The 21,406-nt window shown below is 35.0% G+C and overlaps 1 protein-coding gene across 14 annotated transcripts in view; it reads left to right on the forward strand.

The window, feature by feature from the left end:
• Positions 1-21,406, forward strand: part of GPHN (gephyrin) — a 609,565-nt gene that overhangs the window by 570,615 nt on the left and 17,544 nt on the right. For 13 of the 14 annotated variants that reach the window (XM_034642048.1, XM_034642043.1, XM_034642056.1 and 10 more), the window contains 2 exons: positions 5,263-5,350; positions 18,332-18,405. In XM_034642048.1, coding sequence (XP_034497939.1) covers positions 5,263-5,350; positions 18,332-18,405 — 162 coding nt within the window. Of the gene's footprint in view, positions 1-5,262; positions 5,351-18,331; positions 18,406-21,406 lie in introns of those variants that run through there. The other variant, XR_004620093.1, reaches the window with a different exon arrangement.

Genomic DNA, 21,406 nt, shown 5'->3' on the forward strand with positions numbered 1-21,406 from the left:
TACCTTTGTGCTTAAATTGGATTCCACTCAGCTTCAAGTGATTCAAATCAGTGAATGTTAGAGATAGAAAGAATGTGGTCCAAATGTTCTTATTTTACAAGCAAGATAATGAGACTCCAAAAAGTGATGTTTGCTTTTCAGAATCATCTGTTAGCAGGAGACAAAACTGGGTTCTAGACTTTGTGACACTCAGGGCTTCAGTTAACAGTTCTATTTTCTCACCTAGTACTTAAATTTTTAGCATTTTGTACTAAATCAGCTCTCCTTAGAATGCTTTTATATAATATTGGTACTCTAAGAGAACAATGGGTATATACTTAATAATTCAAGTGAAAATGAATAGAAAGTGCTAGTAAACCAAGACTAATGCTAGTATTCAATTTATCTTTAAAGAAATGGTTAATCACCATTCAAATCTAATTAAAATTGCAGTTATTAAGGAAGAATTAAATGATATTACAATAACCCTTTAAGATGTGCTGCTCTTTGAGAAAAGGGCAGCTACTGGTATATACCTAGGAAAGTTAATCTGCTTAATCCAGCATCCCCTCCAGTGGCAATGATAGAAGATAGTTCAAATTTTAAAAGTACAAATTGTCAGGTTTTTATCATTTCTATTAAAATCCACAAATAGGATTTATATATTTAGATAAAAATGATAAATAGCTTTTATCTGAAGGCATACTGTGTATAAAAATTATCTTTCATTATGTGAATATTACTATGGTTTAAAAGAATAGTAGAGTGAACAGAGGGTAACCTTGAACCTTTCACTACCACTGTGAGCCTCAGTGCCCTCTCCTGCCCTGCCTACCACGTAGAGTTGTGAAATTAACACATACCTGTGAAAGTGTGTTGTTCTTTTAAAATGTGCTTATTATTGTCATTAATTTCTTAAATATCAAATGATCTAATATATACAAAGTAATGTCATTTAAAAGACATGTAAGATACATAAAGTCATATAATAAAAGATCAGATTATAATGTTTTAGTTTTACTCTCCCTTCTTTGAAAAACTTAGTATACCATGATCTATTCAACAAAACTGAGAAAATCATGAATAGTTTTTATTCTACTGGAATATCGACGATTATAATCCTTGTTACCTATTCCTTTTATCATTATTCAGAGTAACTGCTTAGTTTTAGAAAACAAACTTGTTTTTATTTCTTAAAAAAATGAGGGGAGAGGGAATATGAAGTAAATATGGGAAAATATTAGCATTTGTCAAATCTGTAAGATAGATACATGGCTGTTACACTATTATGTTATGTTGGAAATATTTTTATCATTTAAAATATAATATGAATCATAAAAAGAGCAAATTTATGACTTGTAAGCAAGCCTTAAAGTTACGTTTAATCAAAATCTTTAGTTTCCATCTGAATATAGGATTCAGAATCACATTTGTTTCGTTCCCCAGAATTACTAACATGTCCACACATGCACTTTCCTAGTGAACACAGATTCTTATTTTTTACCTTACTATTTGATGCTTTTGTACAAGGGCCCATTCTTATGAGAATTTTCCTCATATGAACTGCCATACTCCTACAAAGACTAGACAAGCATTCTGATTAGTTAGTGGTAAGGAATAAACACTTAATGAGGATCCAGAGGCTCTAGTTCAGCTCTGCCACCTCTTGCTCTACGTCCCCTTTAAAACACTACTTTGGGGACAGCTGGGTGGCTCAGACAGTTAAGCATCTGACTCTTGATCTCAGCTGAGGTCCTTCATAGGTTGCTGGGCATGGAGCCTACTTAAAAAATAAATAAAACACTACTTTGCTCTGAATATTCCTTTCTTTTTCTGTAGAATGAAAATGACATAACCTGTTCCATCTACCTCACAGACTTATTATGAAGTAATAAATAGAATTATAGTATGCAACATAAATGAAGTTATAGATCCTCTGACTGTTGGCATACATTTGTTCCTGACCCTCTACTAAGCCATGATCTCTTATAGATCCCAGACACCAGAAATATGCAAGAGAAAGTAGAGTCAAAGGGAGGGGCAGAGGGGGATAGATAGAGAAGAGCAGGACCCAAAGAATGCACCCAGCTGTGATACTGACACAATAAGGCCCCTGAAGACTTTTCCAACTTTGAGAGTCAATATTTTGTGAATACACCAGACACAGAGTAGAAAGTAACACTGAGAATGTTCTTTGAATACTAAAAGGCATAAAATCCCTTTTAGTTTATTTCTGCAAGTTAGAAAAGTTCATGGGGAGAGCTGATGACTCTGCAGTTTTATAAAATAGGAAAAAAAACATCTTCCCCAGATAATGTAAAAACAAGTAAGAAAAAAAATCACTGAAATGTATGTTTATTTGCATCATCGGCTAGCATGTCCCAGTACCTTTATCCACCAACAAAGATTAAAACCATGAAGATGTGTATGTCACTGCTGCTTTATTTCCAGGGACTTTACCATAATCCTCTAGAGTTGACATGTTATAAATTACATATTGTAAAACTGGTGAAATTAGCTGATGTCTCTTTGTACTAACACAAAATTATATTTTGTTAATAGTAGTCATTGTCCATTCACCTGAACCACATTCCACATTATCCTGTGTTTGTGTTTTTCCATTTAATCCATTGACCAACCGTTTGGCCCAGCCTGATGATAATAATACCCAGCAAGGCAAGGGGCCCGGAGCTTTGGGCATGCGGTGATCAGGAACCCATCACATGCATATCTTATAGTATTTCAATACAACAGAATAAGTTGCTTTTTCGCTAATGTAAAAAGAAAAAGACTGATGAAAAATCTGTATAAAATACTTAATTCAAAACTACTTTAAATACACCCATTATTGAATATAATTCTTCTAAGATGTTTGCCCAATCAGTTTAACTTTGAAAGGGATTTTAAGTTTTTGTTTTGTTTTATTTTATGCATAGATCCTATCTTTATCAAATATCTGGTTACCTTTTTGGCTGCATAAGCAATTAAGTAGATGATTTTAAAGAGTCCCTATGTTTGTAGTTTGAAGTCCATGTGAGCCATTTTTCAAACTTCTGTGTTTGTGTCTTCTCCTTGGGAGCTTGCTTTTCAGAGCCAAACAACCCCCAGTATACTCATAGGCCAGTGCTTGGAGAGGAGAATTTTATCCAGATCCAGTAAGAGAACCAACCAGTAAATGAAACAATTTAGGCTGGAACCAGGCCTAGCTTGCTATTGAGCCATTTGGACTTTTCACACATAGTTCTGAATGTCTCTAAGGCCCAGTCTATGATTTTCTTCTATGTTAATCATGAATATTCTCCTAAATAAAAACTATCAAGCATGCTAAAGTTGAACTTTGCCAGGGTGTTACGTATGTTTAGATGATAAGCTTCTGTCAGTAGTACAGCAATAATAACAACTAACCTTTCTTGAAAACTTAGTTTGTACTGTGTGCTATTCCATAAACTGTTTTACGTGGAACAGTTTATTCCATCTTATGTCACTTAATCTTCATAACAACCCTAAATTATCTCTACTTTATAGATGGAAAGCTTAGGCAAAGAGAAGTTAAACAACTTGTCTAAGGATCTACATCTAGCAAACAGTAGCACCAGGTTTTAAACTCAGGCAGTCTGACTTCAGAGTTTATATTCTTGATCTCTGTGCTATGCCACCTCCCAACTAGTTTATCTCTTCTAGAGCCTTAGAGAGCTGAAGGTCGCCTCTCAGGTGAATCTCAAGTTCCTCTCTTTACCTCTGTCTCAACGAAATAAAAAGGGAAATGATGTCCTAGTTACAAATCTTCTTCTCCTTCTCCACCTACTTTTCCTCCTCCTTTCTCCCTCCCTCTGCCATCAAATAGTGCATTAAGGTAAAGGGACTTGAAAAAACTTCACTACCAAGAGTGATTTGGGGGAATGTATGCTATCTCATTGAGACATCATTTGATTTCAAGTTAACAAAAAAGTATAACATTGAGGCTAGCTTCAGCAAAGGAGGGGTTTATCTCATGGACCCCAAGAGCAAAATAGTCCTCAAGGGGAAGTAAATGCAAGAACTGGAAAAACAGAAGCTAAGATTGCTCCCTTTTTAGATGTACATGTTAGATGTCCGTGGGGGAGAAAGACAACTACACCCCTTCCCCATAGGGTGAGAAGTTTTCAGAAAACGAGCCAGATAGTCCTCAACAGGCTCCCTTCTTGTACTCTGTAATTTGGAGGGGAAGGCGAGTGCAGTGTGTGTTACCAGTACCTTTGTGTGGAATTCAGATAGTAACTAAATAGTCCTTTGTAGCTAACCCTTACCTTCCTGTCCCACTATAAGCCCCCATGCCTGGTACTTTGTTTTTTTTCTCAATTTATCAATCTCAAATTATGCCTTTGTACCCTTCTAACATCCAGAGGATAGATTTTTTTGTTTTGCTCTATTTCTTCTTCCCAGGTCTTTGACCTGTGCACTCAAAGGGCCTGTAAACTGGTCTTTTCAGTTGACTATCAGGAATCTGCCTAGTTTCAATCCCTAATATTCATCCTGTCCTTTTATCCTCTCAGAATATTTCATACAGTCTCTGCTTTCCTTGTTTTTTTCCTAATAAACACCTGTTGACTCTTCATATTTCTAGGGAACCACCCCACCACCCTTGTCTTACTAGATGAAGTCCCAGTTCTTGAGCTTGAGGACCCTACAAAGTCATGTCCTATCTCAGTCATTCTAAGTCCTTCACTCTAGACAGTTATTTTTCCCCATATTAATCCCCACTGAGGCTGCATCACAGGCTGATCCTCTTGTTTACAAGGCCTTTCCTCATTCCTTCCACTTGTAAAAATCTGGCCCATTTCTCAAGGCCTAACTAACTTAAATCATATTCCCTTTATTAAAGAGTCTTGTGTGACCTCTCCCAACACCTAGGGTCACCAACCATTCCGGCTTACCTGGGATTTCTTAGGCCATGTGACTAAATCTGGGATTATCCTAGGCAAACTGGGATAGTAAGACCACCTATCAGCACCTCAGTGTCTCCCCTTATTATGCTGCCTTGTTAGAGCAAAAAGCCCTGTGAAAGTACCTGTAGCCAGTGAAAGTGGCTGTGAAAGTACTTCCGCACTTATAAGGTTCTTTCTCTGCAATAAGAGTTATACTTGCATTGGGCAGAGACCTTTTTGATTACCACTTCATATAGAATATAGTGCTATACCCATGTTAATGCCTACTCAGTGAATAAAGTGATTTAGTTTTAAGTTGGCATTTAAACATCTAAAATCTTTTCTTGTGGTTAATTTATTTGTCTTTATTTTTTTCCAGCCCAGATGATTTACTCAATGCCTTGAATGAGGGTATCAGTCGTGCTGATGTCATCATCACATCAGGGGGTGTATCCATGGGGGAAAAGGTATGAAAAAATGGGGTTCATGAAAATTTATCTAAGGTAATGTCCTTGATTAATGGTAGTCTGGAAGATGTCTGTTATTTATAACCAGACCTGCACAAATCTTAAAATCCATAGGGCTTCAGAAATTTCTGGGCATCCTAAAAGGGATGTAGTATGGGTAGATCAGAGGGCTTACCTCAGGAACAGCTTGGAGAATGCTGCAACTTGCAAAATGATTTTCATGTTCCTTTGAAGATTTCTGTTTCTTTGCTTCCTCAACTTTACTATAACATTAGGACTTCCTTTATACATGATATTTACCCAAGATCCTGTCCTCCCCCCCCCCCAACGTATTCCAAACCTGATAAAGAACCCTTAGCTCCTCACAGGGAGGAAAGACAGGATTAGGCATTCCATTGACCTTTTGACAAATAATAATGATCATAATCATAATAATGAAAATAAAATACAAATATATATACGTGTATGTAGGATTTTCTAAGACTAAGTATATTTGCATAAAGTATATGCTTAGTCCTTGAAAAATCACAATTTCAACGTCTCTGTATCATTAAGTTTATATATCATATGAAATGTGTTGGTTCATTATAATTATTGGGTCCATTGAATAATATTATAAAAGCAAAATATACTTACTTTACTACAATAACCAGCCTGATGTTTGGCTCAAAAATATTCCAGAACACAGAATATTTTGCCAGCCTATAATCCCTTTCCATTTTTTCTTTTTTTCGTATTAATTACTAAACTGAAAAATTATGAAAATATTGTCATAATAGCAGTTATTACTAAAACTCAGATTTTTCCAAGAGCACCATTTTTAGCTAGATCTTATATATATCATTGTTCTAGGTCTCTGCCCTATCTATCTATAAAATGCTGCCTAAATTTATAACCTGTTTGGCAGAATTTAGTGGTGTGAACAGAGAATGCCTACCTTTCATTCACAACTAGTTTTAGAGTGTTTAAAAATAGCCCTTCAGTGGCCAAAAACCATAGAAGAAAAGTAGAGAATCTCAGTCCAAGACTAGCATCTCAGATTATATCCAGGAGTGAAGGTGTTGAAGTGTGGGTAGTGTTCTCCTTAAAGCAGACAGATTGCTGGATTAGTCGTTCCTCAAAGTCTCATAGAAGTCCTTTAGCTCCAGGTGGAGCAAATTGCTGCAGACCTCTTCTGAGATCACAAAGGCCAGAGCCGAGGTCTGCATTATAGTGGAGCTATAAGAAATAATTTTCAACCTGTTTTCATTACCATCAAATTGCCTGTGGTGCTCTGAATAACACAAGAGTAAACCCTGAAGTTAAGAGTACTTGAATGTTAAATTTGTTGTTTCCAGGGAGTATTTCATGTATAATTTTTCTTGGTTGCTAATGAGCTTAATTATGGGGAAATACCTATTTGGCAAACCTGAAGATTGTCTTTTCCAATGCTTCTGAAAAGGCAAGAAGCTTCTAACATACATAGGCTTGGCAATTGTGGCTCAACTATGGTAAGGACAGAACACTTCTCAACCTTAACCTTTATTAAGCTAACAAAGATGTCATTTATCAGAGGGATTTGCTCACAAATAAATAGAGGCAATATAGTAATGTTTATTGGTTTTATTTATTTTACTATCTATATGGTAAGATACTTACATTAAACCTTTAATTTACTTGGAAGAAGATTTTAGGAACTAGGCATCCCATAGTATTCCATGGGAGCTAATAATTGTCATTTTTACCTCCTTGAGTGGGAATGAAATGAAAGAGGAACCAGGAAGAAAGAGATAAAGCAAAAATGCAACAAACTCCTGACAACCTGCAAATTCTAGTTGCCAAAAGAATTTCAGTTGTACTTGAATAGCAGAAAGAAAAGCCTAAGAGACAGAACATCTGCTTCAGCTCAAGGGCTGAGCCTGAAAACCAGTCTCTGAAAAGATAGCGAGGTCAAGGAAAGATCCAAAAGCATTATGTAGCAAGCATGAATCTTACATGCAGAAACTCAGGCATGCAAGAAATTTATTTACTTGATTCAACTTAAATCCTACTATGAGCACTTATGCTACAGAACTGGCAGGACATTTTATTAAGCCATTATGGAGCTCACCTGCTCCAAGGATTATGCCAAGAAACTGATAGGGGCTTAAGAGACCAACAGTGGATCAGGGAGACACAGATGGTCACGTCTACACTGGATACATCTAGAATGTCTGTAGTGCTATGATCTCAGGTATTTGCTTCTTTAGGCCTTGGTAGCAACGCTGGGGTCATGGGAAAGCTGGAGCCTTGGGGCAGGGGGAAAGGGCTCCTGCTGCTTATGGGACCCACAGACCTCAGTCCTCTTCTCAGCCAAGAAGAAATGGCCCTTTCACAGTTGCTTCCCTCAAAATCTTTTCCTACCTCCACCTCTGCCCCTAAGTGTTTATTTTTATTAAACACTGACAGTTGCAATTAAACAGTATCTGCTTTTTGCTCTGAAAACTAACAAATTATATGCATTACTATAAATTTTCCACAACCTACAGAATTATAAAATAGTTCAAAGACAATGAAAGGTACAGATTGCCAAGAAGGATACACTAGACTGGACACCCAGTAATTTTTTTTTTTTTTGCCTATTTGAAAGTCTCTTAATTTTTCCTGACAGTGTCCCCCTCCTACCTCATATGATCAAAATAATCACCAAGATCATTACTGATCACAAAAAAAGGCTGATCTCAGAGGCTTGCTCTGATTATTTAACAGCAAAAGTATTAATTAACCAGATAGGCCTCCTTAAGTTTGTTTTGCAAATCTAGGGCCATAAAGCAATATAATAATAAAATTAATCAACAATATTCCAAACAAATAAATACAATAAAATTTCATTCAGCTCTATGTCATTCTTGTTCTGCTAGATCTTGGGTTAGCGGTCTGCTTCTATTCTAAAGAGCCCTGGGATTCCTGACAGAGACTACTGGTACTACATAAAAGTTATCTAAGCCATATCACCTCAGGTACCTATACCCAAGAGACTGTTCTTTGAAGTGTCAATAGTTCAAAGTACCTATGATATTCCTTTTCCCTAGTGCCCTGAATCCGACTTTGTTGCAGGCACAAACTATTTACTGTAGCCTTTCACAGAGCCTTCAGACAAGCATTAGAGTAAAAGGAAACTTTCTAAAGATGACAGATACTTAATGGCTGTACTTATTACTGTAACCAGTAATATCATAATAGATAAGTAAAATTCTCTATACGGATACAGTATGTAACTATGTCATTGAAGTTTTGATGTGTTTCCCCTGAGGATGCAGACATATTATGGACAGCAAAGACATTGTCAAATCTCCAGGCATGTCCCATGAAGCATGAAATTTTTGAAATATTTATATTAACATTTTATAAAAATGGATCTAACCCAGGGCACACTGAGCATCTCTTCTCAGATATGACAGCAACTCCCCTCACATGATACTCTTAAAATGGTAACATATCAAACAAACCTAATTATTTCTAACATCTCTTTTTATAAGATGAAAGAAAAAATATTTGTGATTTTCTAGAGACCCTCTAGGAAACTTCAAAGATAGTTTTAGGTGTAAAAGATATTCTGAAATTTTTACTTTTTACTAAATTTAGGTCTGATCTTTAGAAGGCAAAATCAAAAGAGTTGTCAAAAAAGAATTGGGTACTCGATTAAGATAGGATCTTGGGTACCTGAGAAACAGTACTGGTTACCTTATTTTTCAAAGCAACAATAAAATAATTGGGAATAAGCACAGGAAGTAAGATAATTGTAAATAATCTTAGCTCATTTGTAAATGAGGAAACTTTGTTCTTTATTTTTTTCTTTAAATAAAGCAAAATAAACATAAAGTACAAAAGGGAGATTACACAAAATTAACCTTGAGTTTCATGGGGAAAGCATTAATCAGTAAACTAAAGAAATAAGCTCATCAAAGAACAAAGAGTGGGCCCCAGACCCACAAAGTCCCTAAGACACTTTAAGTGGGTCTGCACTTAGTTTCATAATAAAACCAAGACCTTATTTGATTTTTTTATTTTCCTTCTCTCATGAAACATGAGTTTTTCCAGTGGCTGTATATTGTATGATACCTCATCAGACTCAACGCAGAAGCAAGTAAGAGGATCCAACTAACTTCTATTAAGCCAAACATTAAAGAAATTTTCAAAAGTATAAAAACAATGCATAAAAAGATTACTTATATTAACATGGAATGGCCTTGTCATTGCTATTTCCACATGAAACAACAAATTTAAAAAAAATTTTTAGCTTTAATTTCTAATACAGTAAATATCTATTAGACATAATCCACATAAATAAAAGCTCTGGGGATCCATATAAATTTTAATTTAAGAGCATGTAAAGTGTCCTGAGACCAAATATCTTGAGGACTGGACTTAAAAAAAATACTCTTTTTCCTTGAAAAACAACAGAACACACATAGTTATACTTCTATGTCATTATTGTTCCTAGCATAATCGTTAACACCCATATTTCATTATAATGTTTAAGAAAGTAGGTAATTTTTATTTCACAGAGAAAACCAGATAATTGAGAAATCATATATAAGCATTTGAGTGAATTAGCAAATTTCGTAAACACACAGAATATAACTTTTTACAGCCACATGCATCCCTTTTGTACTTTCTTAATGTAGTAAAGACAAACAAACATTTTAATTAACATGACCTAAACATATAGCCTCTCTCTAGCTTATAAAAATAAGAAGCAAAGTATATTAACTTTAAAATAAAAGTATGAATGGTCCCCAACTTACAGTGGTTCGACCTAACAAATTTTCAACTTTACAATGGTGTAAAAGTGATAGGCATTAGTAGAAACCATACTTCACATTTAGAATTTTGATCTTTTCCCAGGCTAGCAATATGCAGGATAATAGTCTCTCATGATTTTGGGCAGCCACAGCAAGCTGCAGCTCCCAGTCAGCCACAATCATAAGGGTAAACAACTGATAAACTTACAACCATTCTGTATCATACAACAATTCTGTTTTTCACCTTCAGTATAGTATTCAACAAATTACATCAGATATCCAGCACTTTATTATAAAATAGGCTTTGTAGAAGTGTTCTGTAATGTAAGTGTTTTGAACATGATTAAGGTAGGCTAGGCTAAGCTATGATGTTGGATGGGTTTATTAAACAAGTTTTCAACTTATGATATTTTCAACTCACAGTGGGTCAGGTGGTAACCTCATCATAAGTAAAGGAAGATCTGTATATTAACTTAAAATTATGCTTAGTTATCAATGATCCAGTATTCTGTCTTACTTAAAAATCATCTAGATGTCTGATAATTATTTGTTAATTAATTTAATATCAGTTTCATAAGATTTTGTTATTTAAAGATCCTGAAAATTCTTTTCAAGAAGACATAATACAAACATAACTACTATTGAAATTTAAAGTTTGTCAGAATAATGATTCAATTATATTGTACCCAATTTTACATTTTTCACATTCTTAAAATATTATATAGGAAAAACGTTAGCTTATTTGATGAATAAACCTATACAAATTTAAGAAAAACAAACCCAGGCAAAATAAAAAGTATTTGCTTAATTATACTTAACATTGATAAATAAGAAAAAGAACATGGCTGCATTTTCGTAATAACTAAAGTTATTTGTCAAAGATCTACCTTAACGTTGTGATCTTTGATGCTTAAAATTATAAGAATACTTTTCAGTGTAGCTCATTTAAAATATAAGTTAAATTTCCTTATTATCTGGTAATTTTAGGAAGATTCTATTTATATAAGCACTTATTTATTTCTCTAAGTCTATCAGAACAGAGCACCTTTAATTTAAGAGACAATATAATTATTCTAATGTGTTTTTGTTCTTCCCCCTAGCAAAGCAAACTTTATGTAGCCCTAAAATGGGGGCGCTTCTCTCCAGATCCTGCTGAAACTGGACAGTTGGAGATTAGGGGCTCTTGGATTGCCCCTCCCAACACCTCCATCACATTCAGACTCAGAGGAAAAGGGGTGGGGTAGGAGGAATATGGTAGGAGGGAGGCATCCTGAATCCAAAGCACTCCCTGAGTAAGGCCCACTCTGCTTGGTGGTCTCATAGGCATATGATTTATGAATACTTTCCAGAAGTAGGAAAACATTTCACACTCACAAAATGAGATAAATGTCTTTCTGGATCACAGACACATAGATACGCAGACACATAAAAAACACACAGCTTCATCTCAACAACTTCAACCACAGGTCACAAATAAACACAGAAACAAAACAAACAAACAAACAAGAAAACTTACCAGTCCACAGATAAAGAGCTGTTTCCCTTCCTAGAGGTCACAAAGTTCTTGATTGGCTTAGGCTCAAAATGACAATAAGACAAATAAATGAGAAAGACTAATAAGCCAGATTCTCTGTCTTCTCTTACCTGAGAATAGATTTCAATCATCCACTTGTAGGAATTATCAGACTATAAAACCAAATTCCCAATCATAGCTGCCACAAGGAGGAATACCTTATTGGCCATGCACGGAATCAAAAATAGAATCAAAATTAATACAGGGAACTAAATTAGAGAAACCAAAAGTTAGCAGAGTTCAAGTTTTATTGCTGTTTGGCATTCACTCCATGAACCTAAGAAAAGTGTGGCCAGGTGTAAGCCACCTATAAAGTGCACTTTTGTAGCAATCAGGTTTACCTGGCTCCATCAGGTAAATCCAGGGGGCATCTCAGTGAAGCCTCCAGAATTTAGTGTAATGTTTTATAGTTAAAATCATGAATTTCATATACATATAAAATAAACACAGGTCAAGATTTTATTTAACTCATTAGTTAATGAAGGAACCAGTAAGATGTTACAACTGGTTCAAAGGAGAATTCAAAGACACAGATAATCAGGAATGCTGAGATAAATTTGCTAATCAATGGAAAACTGCTTTAAATCCACAGGCAAATAATCAGTTATATCTCCGTGGACATAATTAATTTGCATTTCTTTGAATAATAATCTTATTTATCATCAGTTTTCTACAGCTTAATTTTTTGTAACTTTTTACTTTAATTCCTGTTAGTTAACATATGGTGTTAGATTAGTTTCAGGTGTACAATATAGTGATTCAACGCTTCCATACATCACCCAGTGCCCAGCACCGCAAGCACACTCCTTAATCTCCAGCCCCTATTTCACCCATCCTCCCACTCACCTTCCCTCTGGTAACCATCAGTTTGTTCTCTATAGTTAAGAGTCTGTTTCTTGATTTCTCTTCTCTCTGTCTCATTTTTCCCTTTGCTTGTCTGTTTTATTCCTTAAATTCCAATATGAGTGAAATGATATGGTATTTGTCTTCTCTGCCTGACTTATTTTGCTTAGCTTATACTCTAGCTCCATCCGTGTCATTGCAAATGGCAAGATTTCATTCTTTTTATCACTGAATAATATTCCATTTCTACACCTTAATTTTTGTAAAATAGCAGAAAGATGATAAAACACACAAACCAGAAGGTTGTGCTACACTGGACATCCAATAATCTTTGTTGCCTGTTTTAAAGTCTTTCACAATTTGTCTAATGTTGTTTGTTCTTACCTGAGTTGAGGAAAAAGCATTGCTTCTTCATCCATTCATTTTTCTTCTTCTATCTGACTCTAGCTTTCAGAATATCAGACAGATCCTCGCTGCTTCTATATGTAAACAAAAACTTAAGAACAGTGGTGATTCTCAGCCTTTATGGCTATGTCTGGTACAGGCTTTCTCTCTGTCGCAAGAAACATGAATATTCATGTTCAAAAAGAATGAGAGGGTTTTTTTTCCCCCAAGAAACATAAAATACTTCCATTCATTTAGCAAATATGTAATGAGCATATCTGCTTTCCAAACTCTGTGTCATAACCTTTAAGGACCTGCAGGTATGACCTCTGCCTGTCTCTTCAGCTTCATTTGATGCCTCTTTCCACTCATTCACTACCTTTCATTGTCTTTTCAGTTCTAGGCACATGCTTTACTGCTTTAGAAGCTTTGGTATGTACATCCCTCTGCCTGGAATTCTCATCTCCTCACACTTCATATGGCTGAATCCTTCTCATCCTCACCACCTCTTTTAAAATGGCCTTTCCTTATTCTCCACCCCACCCATTATTCTCTATCCCAGCACCTGTTTTTTTCCTTCATAGCATGTACCACAGTTTATAATTATTTTATTTGTTGGTTTACTTATTTTAGGCTGTCTTTGTTGATAAAATACAACAGAACATCTTTGTGTCAGGCACCATGTCTGTTCTTGTTCACCATTAAATCTCTAGCAAATATAGAATTTGTGATATATGATAGACTCAAAAATATTTGTTGAATTAAGAAGTGAATGAATGAATGGCATGTGCTGTTCACTAAGTATTTCTTATATATATGCAAGGTTCCTGTTCTTACAAACTGTGTGGTCCAATAAAGATACATGCCAGTTATCAGACAATTGCAGTGGATCCTAGGTGTGTGGTATCAGAAGGATATAGTATTATAAGGGCACATAAGGTCTGAAGAGTTCTGCTTCTACTGTGATACAATGGCTTATTTGGACTAACCCTTCCACCAAGAACAACTATAAAAGCTATTTAATTTTTTTTAATATTTTAAAGAAGAAAAAAAGAAAAAGCAGGTGTCTGAAGAGAACAACCAAGATAGCCAGGATCCAGGGCACTAACATCTCAGAGAAAAGTGAACCACAGAGAAGTAACACTAGAATTCTTCATCACATTTTTCCTCAAAGCATTTACTAATTTCCAAGCCAAGAGAAGGGGAGGGGTGTGTGTAATGGTACAAGAGACCCAAAAGCCAACCATAGCAGAGTAGCTAAGAGATTAAGAAAATAAACAGAATTTTTAGCAGTCTTAGGAGTTCAGGGCCTGCAGTGGAGGGGTGGGGGGGTGCCTGGCAAATATCTCAGGCTGTCAGTTTAAATCCTTGAAGTGTTCTAGGAGTGAGGACAAACTGGAAATATACCAGCCTTCACAAAGACTGAAATTGAACATCAAATTATCTCAGTTTCTGATTAGGTCAGGCAATCTTTAGTTTACTTTAACTAACTGCCAATGAAAATTAAATCCTTTCTGGAAAAATATATCATCATCTAGAACCTCTTTAATTTTTTTCACATTTAATGTTTGGGCTTTAGTTTTTAAAATCACCAGACATGCCAGAGATAGGACAAATCACTAAAAGTTAAGAAAGAAGAGAAAGATAGAATAGCCCTGAAAATGATACTGATGTTTATTTTGTCCCATGTGAAATTTTTTAAACTGTCATTAAAATTTTTAAGAAAAAAAAAATGACAGGGGCGCCTGGGTGGTGCAGTCGTGTTAACCGTCTGCCTTTGGCTCAGGGTGTGATCCCAGTGCTCTGGGATCAAGCCCCGCATCAGGCTCCTCCGCTGAGAGCCTGCTTCTTCCTCTCCCACTCCCCCTGCTTGTGTTCCTTCTCTCCCTGGCTGTGTCTCTCTCTCTGTCAAATAAATAAATGAAATCTTTAAAAAAAAAAAAAAAAAGAAATGACAAAATGAAGAATTTCACTGGAAAGCTAGAGTCTATTCATTATATTCAAAATTTTAGAAAAGGAATGGAAAATATGGAAAAGAGCATAAAAGACATATGGGATATGGTAAAAGGCCTAACATACATGTAATTGGAGTCCAGAAGGAAAGGAAAGAGAGTGAGCAGAAGCAATATTTAAGAGATATTGGCAGAGTTTTCCAAAACCAATGAAGGACATCAAGCCAGAAATTCAAGTCTACTAATGAAACCAGGATAAATACAAAATAACAACAACAACAACAAACAAACAAAAAACACATACCTCGGTAATCATAGCAAAACTACTGAAAACCAAGGACAAAGAGAAAGTCTTGCCAGAAGGATTCATTACCTTCAAAGGACCAACGATAAAACTAACAAATGGTCTAAACAGATATGATGAAACTCAGAAAACAATGCCATAGCATTTGTAATGTGCTGAAAGAAAATAACAGCTGGTGTAGAACTGTATATATAGCAAAAAAATTCCTTCAAAAATGAATATAAAGACATTTTCAGCCAAGCAAAAACTGAGCACAGCTATATACTAAAGGAAATTTTTTAGTCAGAAAAATTGTGGAGGAAATTAAAAGATATTGGCTGTTTAAACAAAAAAAAAGAGAGAGACAGACAGACAAAACATAGGTAGTCAGACCCTACCAATGGGTTAAGTTACTGTATTTTGAATATAATGTAGCCATTTAAAATTAGAGGAGGTAGCTCATGAGATATCCTAGCTATTCCTTTGGGTGGAAAAACAAGTCGCAAATCTGTGTGTAAAGTATTCTCTCATATGAGTTCAAAAAAAATGTATATGCATAGACAAGTTTAGCGGTGATGCAAAGGATGAGTTTCAAATTTTATTTTATACCTTTCTATCTATTAGCGTTTTTACCACAATATATTTTTAACTTTTAAATTAAAATTAGTTAAATTTAAAAAAAAGAAAGATTGTGGAGGTACAGAAATGCAGAAAGGATTAAAGAGTAAAAGAAAGTGTTAATATGTGGTTAAATGTAAATGAGTGTTGATTGTATAAAATAATAATGTCTTATGAGGTTAAAATATGTTTATATATAAACGTATATTAAATTATAAATATAGAATGTATATTGTCTGTATACTATATACAGAAATATATATAATAGTTAAATATATATACACTCACATATACACACATACTTAATGTATATAGAATATATGGTACATTATAGCACAAAAAGCAGAGAGGAATAAATGGAGTTAACATGTTTTAAGGTTCATGCATTGTCTGGGAAGTAATAAAAATATCATATTGTAGTGGACTATAATAAGTCAAGAATGTATATTGTAATCTCTGAAATAACCACTAAAATAATAATAAAAGAATGTGTAACTAACAAGCTAATAGAAAAGAAAGAAATTAAAACAAAAAAAAATTGATGAATTCAAAAGAAGGCACAAAAGAAGAAAAATGAAATAAAAACAGAAGTGACAAATAGAAAATAAATAGTAGGGTGATAGTTTTAAACCCAAATATTATATTATATTAAATGTAAATGGACTAAGTCCTCCAATTAAGAATTGTCATCTGGATTTTAAAAAGACAATAAATTGTATGATAGTAATAAAAGACCCCTCTTAAATAGAAAGACATGGCATATTGGAAGTAAAAGAGTAAAAAAAAAAAAGTTAACAGTGAAAGATAGCTGGTGTGGCTGTATTGATATCAGAGAAAATTAAGGTAAAAAGGATTACAAGATATTAGGAGGGACATTTTGTATATTTAAATGGATTGGTTCATCAGAAAAATATAGCAACTCTAAATTTGTGCCTGATAATACAGCCTCAAAATAAAGATAAGCAATCTATGATCCAGCCTTGGGAATTAAGGGGAGGCAGAGAAAATGACTGAGACTGAGATAAGGGGTGGAGAGAGGAAGGTAGAAAGAAAGAGTATTCCAGACAGAAAGAAAAACATTTTCAGAGACTGGGGGCAAGAATATCTCAGAAACTTAAAGTGATATAGTCCTGCTGGGATGGAGAGAGAGAGAGAGAGAAAAAGGAAGGTGAGGAGGGAGAAAGAGAGAGGTTGAGATTGAGAAAGAGGAATGGGGTTGGATGGGAAGAGGATTGCCTGATGAGAGTAATGATTGTTAAAAGGGGGCTAGAAAATATGAGATTCATAGATACGATATTAAAAAGATGAGACTTTTTCCTGGAAAACAGGGAGTTTTGATGTATTATATGGTGACTTGATCAGACTTTTTTTGAAGAGATCTCTCTTACTGCTGAGGGGGGAATGAATTGGAGAGGGCAGGACTATTGGCAGAGAGACCTGTTTCAGTAGTCCAGGTGAGATGGTGTTGGCTGAGGCTGTGGAAATAGAAGGGGACAGATTTTTAAAATAAAGTATCCCACGCTTGTGAAATATTTAAAATTTTAGTAGGTTTCTTAGATTAATGAATAGGAAACTCAGCAATAGACCTAGGAGTTGAGAAATTTTTAGGACTCCAATTTTTTTCTTTATGTCTACCAAGCCAACTGCATGGCAATGTTGTCTTTCATTTCCAAAGGTCAAGTTTTGTCAAGCCACTGTGGATTAGTTTTAACTCTAGGTTGGTTGTTTTTGTTGGCAGAATATAAATTTGGGGGGCGCCTGGGTGGCACAGCGGTTAAGCGTCTGCCTTCGGCTCAGGGCGTGATCCGGCGTTATGGGATCGAGCCCCACATCAGGCTCCTCCGCTATGAGCCTGCTTCTTCCTCTCCCACTCCCCCTGCTTGTGTTCCCTCTCTCGCTGGCTGTTTCTATCTCTGTCGAATAAATAAATAAAATCTTTAAAAAAAAAAAGTATAAATTTGGAACAATTAAACTCCCTTGACTTGCTATTTTAGAACTCTCTCACTATTTTTTTATTTTAGTTGACTTATTTAGATTTGGCAGTCTGTGGGCAAATGCCCAAGGCTTTCCTCAAGGAATGTGTACATTATTTTAAGTCCATTAAGGAGAATAAGGTAGTACACAAAAATGTGGCTTCCCTAACCTAGCACAACTTCCTAAGCTTCTTATTCGTTAACATCCTTTCTCAAACATAAAATTCTTTATTAAAAGAAAAACAACAACCCATCAAGTAATGTGGTTATTTGGATTATTACCTAACTACTTCTACTAGAATGTATTTTTTATGAAAGCAGGGACATTGTCTCTTCTGTTCAAACCTGTATTCCCCCTATACCTACATTAGTACTCAGCATATACCAGGTACTCAGTAAATATTTATTAAAGAATAAGTGAATGACAGGAATGAAGAAATGAAGGAATTTGCCTTAAGTAAATCAACTTCACTAAAATAAGATGTTTCTTTTCATTTCAATCTTACAAATTCATTTTATTTTCATTTGTAAAGTTTTGAAAGTCTGATATTAGAATGTTTGAAAATAAAGTGATTGTTTTTCATATTTGCAGGACTATCTCAAGCAGGTGCTGGACATTGATCTTCATGCTCAGATCCATTTTGGCAGGGTTTTTATGAAACCAGGGTATGAAAATAATCTTATTATCTCATATATGGGGTTGGTGTGGCTTGCTTTAACTAACAAAGTTTTAAATGCTTTCTTTTTACATTTTCTATTATGGATTATTTACTCTAATAAAAGAAATATTACATTATTAAAATTACTTGCACAAATGTAGCTCCTATCTGAAATGGGAATTCATCTTCCTTATGAAACACTGGGTTTGTTATAAACGAAGCAAAGCAACTTTCCAAACCTTTTCTCTCTTAAATTCCCATGTCTAGTTCCTTCTTTCTCTTTTTCTCTTTCTCTCCATACTGCCTCTTTCTCTCATTTTAAAAACATTTTAGTATGAATATTCTCAAAATGAGTGCCTGGGTGTCTCATTCAGTTAAGCATCTCCCTTCAGCTCAGGTCATTATCCCAGAGTCCCAAAATCGAGGCCTACATCAGGCTCCCTGCTCAGCAGGGAGTCTGTTTTTCCCTCTGACCCTCCTCAGTGCTTTCTCTCTCTCACTCTCTCTCTCTCTCAAATAAATCAAATCTTTTTTTAAAAAAGAGAGAGAAAATTCTCAAAATGCACAAAAGTAAGGAGTACAGTGAAACCTCCATGTACCCATCACCCAGCTTCAGGACCTATCATCATTTTTCCATAGCTATTTTATCAGTCCCCTCCCTCACCTTTTTGAGAAGACAGGGGCCTACATTGTTTAGTGTTTTTGTTTTGTTTTGTTTTGTTGTGTTGGATTGTTTTAATGCAAATTCTACAATGTCATTTTGGTATACATCTCAAGTAATAATAACAATGACAGCAGCATTCTCTTGTGTACCCACAATGGTATTTTTCACCTAACAATAATATCATCTGATACCCTGATCATATTGAAAATTCTCCCAAATGTCAAGAAAAAGAATGCCTTCTTACATGTTTTATTTGAGTAGAATTCAAGTCAGGTCCACTCAGTATTTATTATTATATCTCTATTAAATAATATTTACCTCCACCCTTCTTTTTTTATCATGCCATTGATTTGCTGAAGAAAATGCATCATTTGTCCTAACAAATGGATTTGGGTAACTGCTTCCTTGTGGTGGGTTAATTTGTTCCTCTCTCTTTCCAGTATATTCTATAGACTGGAAGTTAGATCTAAAAGCTTGATTACATTCAGATTCTTTTTTTTTCCTTTGCAAAAATACTTCAAAAGTATTGTTTCATATTGTTTCTTACTATCTCCCAGGAAAAAGAAAAATAACTACATTCCAAGATCTCTCATGTCTCCTAAAGGGCTGATGTAGGTTCTGTAATCAGTTGTAAATCCTCAAAGAATGCCAAACATTGGTGTTGAAATATGTGTGGCCATGACTTTAAGCAATAGTTTGCCTTTTCAGACCCCTACTACTCTATAAACCTTTCATTGACTATTCAAAGGACTCAGTGTGTAGGTGAGCATTCTAATTCTAACACACCTCCATGCTGTCAGGGACAATGGTAAATAATGCTTTAGTTCAGAACTATACTCTGATGGGTTCTCATGTGAACCTGAAGAGAGTAGAAGTGAGACTTACCAGTTGTTATGAGTGAGCTGTGAGAACCATCAGTAAATTCCAGAAACCTTTTTTAAATGTCAAGCCAGCCTTTCTAATCTCCCAGATTTATTAGGTACCTCTCATCAGGTCTAGGACAGAGATCAGGCTTTACCGCCATGATTTTGCCATTTAAGTATGAAGTTAAGATTAACCCTAAAGTCTTTTCCACAATTTGATGGAACTTAAACATTCTATTTCTGCAGTTGCCCCAATATTGCTACTACTAACAAAGCCCTTTTATTATTGAAACAAAGCCCTTTTATTACTGAAACTGTTGGATTTGGATCATTCTCATCAAGAGTATTTCGTCTTGAAGCACCTGGGTGGCTCAGTCAGTTAAGCACCTGACTCTTGATTTCAGCTCAGGTCATGATCTCATGGTCTTGGGATCAAGCCCCACATTGGGCTCTACACTCAGCAGGGAGTCTGCTTGAGATTCTCTGCCCCTACCACTGCTTGCACTCTCTCTCTCAAATAAATAAATAAATAAATCTTTTTTTTTTAAAAAGAGTATTTTGTTTTAAGCAAATATTACTATGCTATGAGCGCACAGGCTTTTTTTTTTCTGTCCCTATGGGCAGTACTAATTTGATTGGAATAGACAACATCCCAAAAGCATGTCAGTGGGCTTCTCACTAACCTCAAAAATTGAATTGACTATTCTTTTTGCAGTGAAAAAGAAGCTATATTAGTTGACCTAACCTGTAGAGGAGAATTATTTGTGGGTTTTTTTAAGATTTATTTATTTATTTTAAAGAGGAACAGGGGGACAGAGGGAGAGAATTAGAGGAGAATTATTTTTAATATCTATTAAGTTAATCTCAGCACCTGTGATGTATAATTTTGGTACTATTTTTATTTTCAGTTTATTTTTTACCATTAATTAAGGCTCTCATCAGTTCCTAATGTTTATTCTCCTCCCTTAAATTCTGTAACACAGTGTGACCTCAGTCATTGTATAAATGCTATTACGTTTTGATCTCAAGAGGAGAATTGAACAATAGGTGTTGAGTGCCAAGGAAATGGCTTTCCAGAACTTAAACAAAAGCTTCACAGTCTAGCAATAGGACACTCATAATAGCACTGCATGGTAAAATGTTTTGTTGTAACAGAATCTTTTTAAATGAGTACCTTTAGAGAAATCACAGAACCTGTCTGCAAGATGCAAAAGATGATTTAAATTGGCTTTAAATATAGTAGAAGGAAAGTATAATGCATTCCCTCCTCACTCTTATTATGTGTGTTAGTTTGCTTTAATAAAATGGTTTAGAAGTTTAAATGGGCTTCCTTTACTTGGCCAGAATTTATACTTGTCTAAAGATAAGAAGAATTTAAAGGTAATTGCTCCTTAATGGTAGAACAAGAAGAAATATAAAAAGCTCAAGAACAATTTAGCTTTGCTCTTCCCACATACAGTGCATTAAGAATGTAATTAGCC

Source organism: Ailuropoda melanoleuca, chromosome 14, assembly GCF_002007445.2.
Source record: "Ailuropoda melanoleuca isolate Jingjing chromosome 14, ASM200744v2, whole genome shotgun sequence".
NCBI lineage: Eukaryota > Metazoa > Chordata > Mammalia > Carnivora > Ursidae > Ailuropoda > Ailuropoda melanoleuca.